Source organism: Brachycentrus maculatus, unplaced genomic scaffold (genome assembly GCF_059751285.1).
Source record: "Brachycentrus maculatus isolate JH-2025_06_01 unplaced genomic scaffold, ASM5975128v1 h1tg000604l, whole genome shotgun sequence".
NCBI lineage: Eukaryota > Metazoa > Arthropoda > Insecta > Trichoptera > Brachycentridae > Brachycentrus > Brachycentrus maculatus.
Window position 1 is genome coordinate 84,742 of NW_028281343.1, and position 11,497 is coordinate 96,238.

General features: G+C 29.6%; 1 protein-coding gene across 1 annotated transcript; it reads left to right on the top strand.

Annotated features, from left to right (window-relative positions):
* The first annotated feature begins 1,376 nt into the window (after positions 1 to 1,376).
* LOC148301113 (uncharacterized) lies at positions 1,377 to 8,305 on the top strand. The gene is made up of 8 exons (XM_088273789.1): positions 1,377 to 1,612; positions 1,728 to 1,949; positions 2,602 to 2,755; positions 4,091 to 4,191; positions 5,363 to 5,492; positions 6,279 to 6,385; positions 6,532 to 6,646; positions 7,483 to 8,305. The coding sequence occupies exons 1-8, from the start codon at positions 1,589 to 1,591 to the stop codon at positions 7,578 to 7,580; spliced, it is 951 nt and encodes a 316-aa protein (XP_088129915.1). The 5' UTR covers positions 1,377 to 1,588; the 3' UTR covers positions 7,581 to 8,305.
* The last annotated feature ends 3,192 nt before the right edge of the window (positions 8,306 to 11,497 follow it).

Here is an 11,497-nt window from a genome sequence, read left to right on the forward strand (position 1 = left end):
TGAAATTTGCTCTTAAATTCCTTAGCTAAGGCAGCTAAATAATTTTAAAATATCTTATAGTTTTCTTCAGAAACATATATACCATCTTGTTTAGCTTTTATAACAGTTGGAAAGTTATGCAATACTTGGTCTCTATTTCTTCATGGTAGATGTTCAATTTCTCTTCAAAAGCAAACACTTTATTCGCCATCTGCGAAATGATTTTATTTTCGCCCTGTAGGCCACGATTGAGTTCATTAAGTTTTTCTGTGATATCACACAGAAAAGCTAAAAGACACCACCATCCGTCATTATTAAGTTCGCTGTAAATTTTATTATTTTGTTGTAAAAACAAAATAATTTCATGCCTCAAAAAATAAAACCGTTCCAGAACTTTACCTCGGCTTAGCCATCTCACCGAGGTATGTAAAAGAATGTCACAATAGTTACTGTTCAATTCTTCCAAAAGACTTTTAAACTTCCTGTGGTTCAGTTCTTGGGCTCTAATATAATTATAAAGTTTATACTATAATACGTTCATGTAATCCATAATTATATTACTAAGGAATACAAAAGTTGTCAGCTCGTATCTATTATATTTTATATTAATATTCTCATTTTAAAGTCGAGTTGTAGTAAATACATATCACCGGGAGGGGAAGGTTAATAAAATATAAATTATTAAACATTCATTGGATGATTTGCCAAAAAACAAACATAAGTTGTAAAGAAAAATGAACTTGTGTATACTTTTCCTATCTGTTTCGTATGAAACGTATATGTGCCTAGGGCAATAACAGGAACATCTATAGCTGAAAACAATTCTTGTGCTTGTGAATGGCCTAAACCAACTGCCATTGCTCTCCGCGTAAAAGAAGTATTTATATCTTGATTATCAGTAATATTTTTCGAACTTTTTATAACGTCAAATGGTTTGTTGTCTATGGTTTTTAGAGCTGTTATAGTAGTAATGTGGATTGTTTGTTTACCACTATATAAACTACCAATTGTATTATACAAATATGAGGGTATGGGGGGGGGGAGGATGGACCATAGACATCAACAAATAGAGCCGCAAATAATTTAGCAATGTTACCAATACCAAAATATGTTCATCGTTTCTGTGACGTCATTCATTACTTACTTACGAAAACAGCGTATTTACAAAGGCGAATTTTCCAAAAGAAAATGATGATTGAAAATATTATTCCTAGTTGTAAACACAAAACGAGTCTAATACAATCCTTTATAGGTTGAGTAAGTTAAATTAGATATTCCTCCCATCTGACAAAGATCCATTATGTAGCTCACATCCTTTTTGAGTTTGGAGACCACTGTACTAGACAGTATGTTATAGTCTTTGGGTATATGTGTATTATACTATTTAGTCTATGGTCAGATCAGTCAGATGTCAAGTAAAATGTCAAGTGTCAAACTAATTTACTCTAGTTATTTGTCGGTATTTTTCTGCGAAAAATAATTTTATTATATTATCTGCGTTTTTAGTTGGTATAGTAAAATGAATTAATTGTATATAATGCTCTGCTGACTGCTATTTTTCGTCGGATTTTTATGTTTAGATTAGTGAGTGAATTTGCCTTATCAAACAATGGAAAATCAGGATACCAATGAGGTAAAGACTTTTGTTTTTTTTTTGGATTTATTTAGTTAAATAATAAAAATTATGTATCATACGTATTTCTGTTTTTAATTGAATTTTGTATGTTGTCTATTTAAATTATCTTTAGGTTGTAGATGATGCGCAGATTTTAAAAGAGAAGGGAAATGAGTGTATCAAGGATGGGAAATTTAAGGAAGCCGTTTTACTTTATACGCAAGCCATTCAAATAGACCCGGAGAATTTCTCTCTCTACAGTAATCGTTCACTGGCTTACCTGAAATTAAAACATTATTTCCTTTCTTGGCAAGATGCAAAACAGACTATACGTCTTCAGCCACAGTGGGCTAAGGTAATTTGTATAAATATATGTATTTTTGTTAAACTACATTTGAACTTTCTTATAACAATCTGTTATCTACTGGGGATCTCTTTACTATCCATATTTTTATTAGACTTGAATCTTTTCCTCTGCGTATTTTTAATTATATTTAATGAAATTTTACTCCCCAGCTCTGATTTTACCTAATTAAAAGCATCCGATAAATTATTTAGTGTCCCATATGACTATACCCATGAACTATAAATTTGCAAACAGCTGTGCATTATTTAAGAAATTCTGTAAAAGAAGGTTGAAAGCAGACTGAATGCAGTTGAAATGCGATCCTTCAGGCTAATGTTCAGCAAAAAAATGTATGATAGATGTTCAAATGGTGAAATAAGGAAAGAATGCTAGGCTGAGATAAGCATTAGCGATAAAATTAAGAAAGGTGTGTTGAGATGGTTTGGACATGTGGAACGTATGAGTGAGGAAAGAGATCAGGTATGTCAAATACTTGAAAGCGGCCGGGTCCGGAATAATCGACGAGTGTGTATAAGGAGATGCATGAATGTGATGATTATTCCGAAACTGGCAGTCACAAAGTAGTGTTTTTGAAAGTGGTATTACACAAAGTGAACGATGAATGATAAGGAGAGTATTCAATATTTTATTTTATTTTTAGGGCTACTTCAGAAAAGCCGAGGTCGAGTCTGCTGTGGGGATGACTGATGATGCCATTTTTTCATATACCCTCGCACTGCAATTACAACCACATGATGCCAGTATCATGGAGGCTATCAAAAGGGTAACTTTAGCTCGGAAAATGAAAAATGAAGGTTAAATATAACTGATTAATAATTTTTTTTTTAATTTCGATCTCAAATAGTGTATTACGGTCAAAACTGGATATGTGAAATTCCAAGGGACCAGGACATTTTTCTTATACACAGAGGTTTCTCTTTTATTCATGCTTTCTCTTTTTTTATATATGTTTGTTAGTTGCCTTAGAAAATATTCCATGCCTATTATGTACAAGGATTTATTCTCAATATTATTAATATTTAAAGCATTTACTTTATGGTTAGTCATTTTTACTTATGTATTTTTTTTTTAAATGTTAATAATATTAGTATATAACCATATAAATATGAGTGGTTGTATACTAATATTGTTAACATTTTTGTAAAAAAAAAATAAGTAAAAGGATTTATAGGATTTTTAGTTTATATCTCTTAAAAATTAAAAGTGGGTGTGTATAGTTCACAATAAATGAATAAAGTTAAATAATAATAATAATCCTTAAAATTTAAAAAAAAAAAGACATAACAATACAATAGACACAATGGATTCAGTATCTTACATCAATCAAGATCCGTCACGTAGGTCATTTGTTTGTCTTATTTTTCTTGTCACATTTTCCAAATAAGACACCACCAAATCCAATAGATCCTTATGTTCCATTGCCTCGTCAATTTTTTTCAACTGAATACACACTTGCATATTCTCTTTCCAATTTAAATCTCTCCGTTTCAAAAATGCTTTCCCTAACCGAGGGGTAAAATGGTGAGACCTCGAGCCAGCTCTCTCATCAAGAGGTTTTCCTCATTTCTGGGTCTCTTATATCAATGAATAAAATGGCCGAATGCCCAGTATTGAATGCTAACAATTCTGAAATATTGTATTTAGCAAAATCGATATCGAAACATTTGTTAAAATGACCTCTTGCCCATTATGTACAGAAACGAATCCAAAAAAAAAAGAGACAGAACATTATTTTTTTGAAGACTTTCGGTTTCAAAGCGAAAATTTCAAATTTTCCATTGAAAATCAGCAATCAGTTTTAAGTATGGCAAAAATTCCTTTTGAAATTTGTCAAACATGAAAAATTAATAATAAATTTTGAACAATATTCAAATATTAAACGGTGTTCATTGCGAAACTGTATTTTTTGAATTGTTACATTTTAATACTAGGCAAAGTTTTTATTTTAACACAAAAAAAAACATTTTAAAAAAATGCTGGTTATATCATGACAGAACTCGTTCAAAAATGTTTCTACATAGTAGCCTTCTCAATATATAGATTCACAATAAATTATTTGTAATTGAATCTTTGAAATTATTTATAAATACAAAATAAATACTTTTCTATTATATTTTGCAATTTTACAGTTGACGACAAGCTTCCATGGATTTCTTCCTGCGTTGGCCTAATCATCGGAGTTGTTTTTGTTATTTATGACTATGTATTGATGACACACGAACACCCAATGGTAATTCAATTTAAAAATTAGTATAATTTCCGTATTATTATTTTACATAATATTTTTATGTATATTATTTAATACGAGGGTTGCTTTTGTATTTTTACAAACGAACAATAGATGGCGTTAGCGAGTTGTAGCATCACTGTATTTGTGAACATTGACATTTGTTATTGTAAAGTCAGCCAGAATGAACTTCTATGAAATAAGGAAAAACAACAAAAAAGGTATCATTCTTCATCACGACAATGCCAGGTTCTATAAAGTACGTCAAACAATTGAATATTAGAAGGAGAAAAACATGGAATTAACGTATCATTGACATATTCACCCGATTTATTGCCTAATGACTTTTTCTTGTTCCCCATTGTCAAACAAAAGATGCGTGGACAGCGATTTTCATCCCCTCAAGAAGCTGTTGAAGATTTTCAAAACCAGCTTCAGAGTTGAGAAAAATGTTTCCAGAATTGGTTGGAACTTATGCAAAAATGTACAGACCTTAAAGGCAAATATTTCAAAAAGCAATAAACACTTTGTTTCCAACATGTTCATTTCTGTTCCACTTTTTGTAAAAACTTAAAAGGCAATCCTCATATTTAACTGTTATCAAGTAATCAAATACTTAATTACTAGCTTTTAAATTTTTATCCTACTTATAAAATACTATTACAATCATTAAAATGATTTTTTTTTTAAATATTTTGTTCAATTTCCTTTCAATTTATAATACTTTTTGGCATCATATTTTATTTTTAATACTTTTTACATTTTCAATTAAAGTTTTACTTAGTAAATACCACTATTTCTTAAAATCTATTGTGACACGTGTTTCGATGCATCCGCATCATTTTCAAACACCGTATGTGAAGTTAATTCTAAATTTTAGAGTTGGGTCCTTGGGACGTTGAAAGTTGAAGAGGGGGTAGGAGCTGTTTCTTATTTTTATTTATTTATTTAATTATTATTATTATTGTTTATTTTTATTTTATTTATTTGTTAATCTTATTCTGTTTCTTTTTCTTGTTTTATAAGTATGGACCTCGCTACGTACTACAATTTTATTTATTTTATTTTGGCATTGTCATTTAAATAATTGTGTCGGAATATGTATAAAGATTGTGTAAAAAATGATGCATAGATTTTTATTGTAGTAATGACCTTTTGTTATACTCTATTTTAGAATCCTTTAAAGCAAGTTGCATTGACCCTTGCTGTCGCTGTAGGCGGACTTGCTCTTGGCAAAGGATATATTAAGTTGGGAAACTACGGTATCGAAAAGTGTTTGAATCCACCAGATACAAAGGAAGAAGGTTTTTAACAACATTTTACTTACAAATATTAATATTATTTTTTATATCGGATGCTGGATTATTCACCCTATGAATGAGATGTATATTTTAAAGGTGTCTCAACTTAATATAAAACATGTATCATTCTTCCCTTTTTTATGAAAGAAGATGAAAGATGAAAGATGAAGATGAAAGTCTGAGCATCCCATGGCTTACAACTTGACATTTGCTGGGTTAAGCGATCACTTTATACACTTGTGTAACGTTTACCATTGTTGAAATCCATATTGCATTTATTCTTGAAACATATATTTATGCAACAGTCTTAGATCCTTCCGCATACCGGTAAGGTTTTCGGTACGTTGGTGAAATTAATGCAATATATTATAGATTTTCAATAATGGGCAGAATGGTAAACGTTATACAAGTGTATAAAGTGATTGCTTAAGCCAGCCAAAGGTCAGATCATAAGCCCTGGAATGTTCAGATTTACACCTTCTTTCATAAAAAAGGGAAGAACGATACATGTTTCATATCATGTTGAGACACCTTTTAAAGAAACGTTTTATTATACATATGTATTATGGTGTATAGAATTCCAACAGTCGTGAATGGCTTTTTTGTTAAACTGCTGTTGGTAGTTTATAAGTACTTTTACATGTTTTTACGATTTTTTTCAATTCAAGCTTTAAATTCGTAGGTATCGCCGACAAAGTAACATGCAGTAGATCTTTCAATTGAAGCATAAATATATCTTCCGGAAATTTGAGTAATAAGTATGTCTGATAAATGTTTATTTTTTCACAGCTCAAGAAAAGCAGCCTTGGAAATTTATATGGATTGGATTAGCAGTGGTTATTTCCCTTACCATAATGGACTGTACTGTTTCCATTTTTGATAATTTAGGTTTACCAGTAAGTTAAAACATTGAATATTTTTTTATTACAACCGCAAGAACAACAATAAAAACTCTTAAAATTCTTGTAAATTGACAGTCCACTGAATTATTATATACTTTGGTGAATCTTCTTTACAAATAAGTTATTTGTTTGATTTTCAGAATGCAGTACGCAAAATAGCTTTCGCAGTGCCAGTAGCGTGTATCGCATGGGGTGTAGGTAATATAGTACACAAAAAAAGGATCACGGCTGATTCATCATCAGACACACATGAAGGTTAGCATATACATATACAGTTGAACCTGAATATGAGAGACATGGACATTAGTAAAACTTCTTTAAAAGAGAGCCGGCTTAAGGGGGAATTTAATTTCAGAACACGGACGACCACACATGAGGTGGGTCGTGCTTCACGTGCGATTTAAAAAAAAATATAAATGTATTGGAATTGGCCTTTTTTTAATATTAAAAAAATTATTATTTTATTTTTAACTCCTTACCTTTCAATAACTCTTTTCTTTTCAAAACCATCTATATTATTTATTTCGAAGAAAAACTTATTTTTTCAATACAAAAACGGTGTTTTCAGAAGAATAAAAAATCAATTGTGTCAAATGTTACCTGAGTTATCAAATACTTGGCCTTAAGGTCCCGTCATTTTATTCCCCTATAAATAAAAGCATCGCTTACCAATGATATTGAATACATCCCTACTTAGCTGGGTCACCCTGGTTCCATGTGTTACGACTGTCGGTGGATAAAAACTTTATAGTCAAATAAACCAAAGCTTCAAGGAAAAACAAACGCTATGATGCACTACCCTGTCTGTCAGGGAGGGTGATTCTTCTCTGGGTGATCCAGAAACTGACAATGTGTCAGGGCCAGCTTGTGGTAGCTAAAGTAACTCTTTTGGTACCCTCCATATCGGAATCGTATGGCGGTAATTGTATTGCATATATTAAAAATAGCATCATCAGTCACCCCACGGAAGACTAAACTTCGGCTTTTCTGAAGTAGCCCTAAAAGAAATATTGAATATCAGGCTGTTTGTATTATTTTTTGGTTGTAAAACTATTATCTATGCATTTGTATTAAAAATATATGATTTTCAGAAACTCCACCTGAAGAAGAGACAAGTGTACCCGAAAGAACCAGTAATAAATACACAAAAGCGCAAGCCAGATATCGATACAAAAAAGGGAAAATGTAATTTTGTAAAAGAGTCTTTATTGTGACCAAATTTTATTAAGTACATATTTTAGAAAATAAAAATTATTTTTCATATCTACCTATCCAATAAAATACGTTTATGTATGTTTCACGCGTTGCTGAAGCAATTTTTATTTTCTGAAGATTTGTTCAATGTTTCTAGTCTTTTATCGAAATATCACTCATGTTAGCAATATCTCATTATGAATGTAAAATAATATAATTATAATACCAAAATCTAGATATGCAGTTTTTTGTCTGCCTGGCATCTTTTTTTATTGTGTAGGCTTACAAGATATCGTTTTACTTTGAATATATATTTCTTTGAATGGATCAAACCATTTTTTTTTGGTTGATCCGTGTTATATATTTTTTATTTATTTTGATAATTCAGAGTGCCAAATTTCATTATTTTGTATTTAATACTCAACAAAATCTTATGTGGAATTTGATAATTTTATAGTTCTAAGTGTAATATTTTTTTTCTTGCTATGTATACATATCCTCACTCAAAAAATACAAGAATATAAGAAATACTTTGGCCTAAAATTAACTATTTATAATATCGTGATCAGATTTTTTAGTGATATTGGTAGAAATAAAACATATGAAAAAAGATCATTTAAAGAATCATTAAACCATGTTTCACCATCTTCTATTATTTTTTGTACATAAACTAATCATACTTTTAACTTCATTGGCTATAGCAATAAAAAAAAATGTTTTGATAAATTTTTTGTTGCTATATTTGAATTAAATATAAATATAATAATTCCGGCATTTCTAAGCAGTAGTTGCAATATCTAACAAGTCATATTTTGTTTAAGAAACATAATATTATCAATATAATATAAAAATATTTAAAAAAAACATAATAATAATAATAATAATTTTGGATAACTAATATTTTTAATGAGATAGTTGGGATCTATGAAATAGTAAAATGTGCAAAAGTCGAATTTTCAAAATTCGAAAACTGCCTGCTTATATGTACATAGATTAATTCCAAAAAAACATTCACATTCCAACAAAAAATATTAAAGTTTCATGTATGTATATATATATATATATATATATATATATATATATATATATATATATATATATATATATATATATATATATATATATATATGTGTGTGTGTGTGTGTGTGCATTTCATTCATCTGTTTGTTGTTGTGTACTTAAACATTATTGAATGTACCGACCATCCCATGATTATCAATGCTATGTATGTACATAGTTGGGTGGTGGTCCCATATTTACCATCGTGGACCCTAGATTTCGAACCCACTCTGCCACAACTTGATTCCTATTCAAACGGCAAGCCTCTTAGGCTTACCTGAGAATAATGGATGATGCTGAATTAAAAATTTTGTGTATATCGTGGGAACACAAATATTGCTTTTGTTCATGAGAAAATACCTTTTTTTGAAAAGGCATCTAGTCCACTATTGTCTGCTGCTTATAACAAGCAATACAAAATTGTTTACCTATAAATAAGTCCATATATGTTTAGGTTTTGAAAGTGAGATAATTTTAATGGATAATTTATATAGGGCATTAATTTTAATTATATTAAGCTGCCTGGTTCTTTTGGATGAACTAAACCAGCATTATAGATTGTATAGGAAAATAAGTAATAAAATATATGTATAAAACATAAACATGAATTAAAAAACGACTTCTTCGCAAGGAGATGAATTTGATATTTGAATAAGATCTTTCAATAAATGAATAAATCAGTGTGCAAATTTGTTTGCGTATAACATATTTATAAGTCTTAATATTTTTCACATAAAAAATTAATCTGGAAAGAAATATAAACCGAGAAATGGTTACGAATACCGTCCCAATCGGGTGACCAAAAAATTAGAGTTACTTTTATTAGATACATCCATACAAAGTGTAGTTGTTAAAATATTTTTTTTTACAAATTTGATATTATTTGATGATTATAATTCTGTCTTCAATTTTGAATTAACCTGTTAACCGGGCGGGACGTATAAATATGTCAAACAATAACAAAATCAGATAGGGGTATGAATACGTCCTTAAAATATATGTTGCACTCTGAAATGCACAGGACCTATATTTTCGAACAACAAAGGTAATTAGTCATCCATACATGTCTTGACATGAATTTAAGACACGGAGGGACTCAGCATCATTTCACTATTGATAGTGGTGGACGTGTTCTGGGTGAGCAGTGATAGTTACGTATTTACACTTACCTACCTATGTTTTTATTCTAGAATACATTTTTTTAAGTATCCATCAAAATTCGATGTATCCATTTTTTTTTGGTATTCTTTTCTATTTGTTTGTAATTTAGTATTTCCTTTGTGATTTATATATAAATAAATGAAAATATATGTATTTCATAGTCTTTCCATTCATTTTAAGCATAAATAAAAAATATGAAATTACGTCCACTGGGTGTGACGTACTGACATGTCCTAGTGAATGAGTTGCATAGTTAAAACTCCCCGGTTAACAGGTTAAGGATTTATTTTATTTTACCAAGTGTCTGGGTGAAGAATGCAAAAATGCTTGAGAATCAAGCATATAGCAATGATGTTATTGTATCAGTCATTATTGTAGAATGCAATAAATCTACAAATTATATCATCGCTATATCGCTCACTCCTTTTAACAACGTCATACATAAAAAAAACTTGATTTTTCAGGAGATCGTTTTTAAAGTTTAAAAATAGAATACAATGTATTAAAAATAAATATCAAGCCACTTATTGAACTTTTTACTGTGCAACAGATCTTGTTATGTTAAACCTGAATGTTTCTTCTCCATTTGAAAAATATTTAATATATTTAAAAAAAATAATTAACAATACCTTTCCTTCCAAATGCAAAAACAACACTTTCTGCCCTGTAGCGGGTAAATATTGAGTTAAAAATATTCCGCTTTTGCTGGGATATAGTACATTTTCTGGGCATTCCGAAAACATGCACAACTGTATATTAACAATTTTTGATACATGACGTTGTTGAAAGTAGTGAGCGATATGTTATTAACAGACTCTTAAGCTATGTAGACCATTTTTGTGTACCCAAAAGTACTCATATTAGCTATTATTGGGATTTATGACAAGAGGGCATGTTTTTTTTAATAAACTCTTGTGTAGCCTTGTATTTGAGTATTTATATATTTACTTAATCACACCAGTTATTCCAAGATAAAATGTAACATTTGTGAAACCTATTTTTTTAAACTTTATGTAATGTTAAAAAAAATCTTAATAAAAACTAATTTCAAGTCTGATTTTGTGCTTGTTTTATATCTTGAGTTACAAAAGTTTTAAGTCTATACAGAATTGAAATAATCTAGTTAAAATATTACAAAGCAATTAAAACAAATTATAATAGGTACTTAATTTTACTTTCAAGGCGATTAATTTCTGTGAGAACTTCATATTTAAAAAAAAAACATTTGGTTTAGATCACATTGTAAATTTTATACACAATATGAAAACGTACCTCCCAACAAAACAACTCACAAATTACCAACAATACGCATAAAACCACAAGGTCCAAAGAACTTTTCTGCGTCAGAAAAATTTTGAACATCGCGCAATAAAACTGTATAACCTGCTTCCATTGTCCATAGTCACTAAATAACGAAAATGTGTATTAAAACGTTATTCATAACTGAATAATGGAAGTGGGTAGATTTGAAATAAATTCTATCGGCCATGTCATCCACGATTGCATGATTCAAGTTATCAGATTACTATGGTAATAAACTAAAAATATTGTAAAATGTGGCCTCGACATGGGGAAACCCAGTGAAGACACATTATTATAAATTTAAAGTGTAAGTGTAATTTGTATGGTGAAAAAGAAATAAAATGTATACTGCTTATGACTTTTTGTCAAGAATTTAAATAAATCATTTAA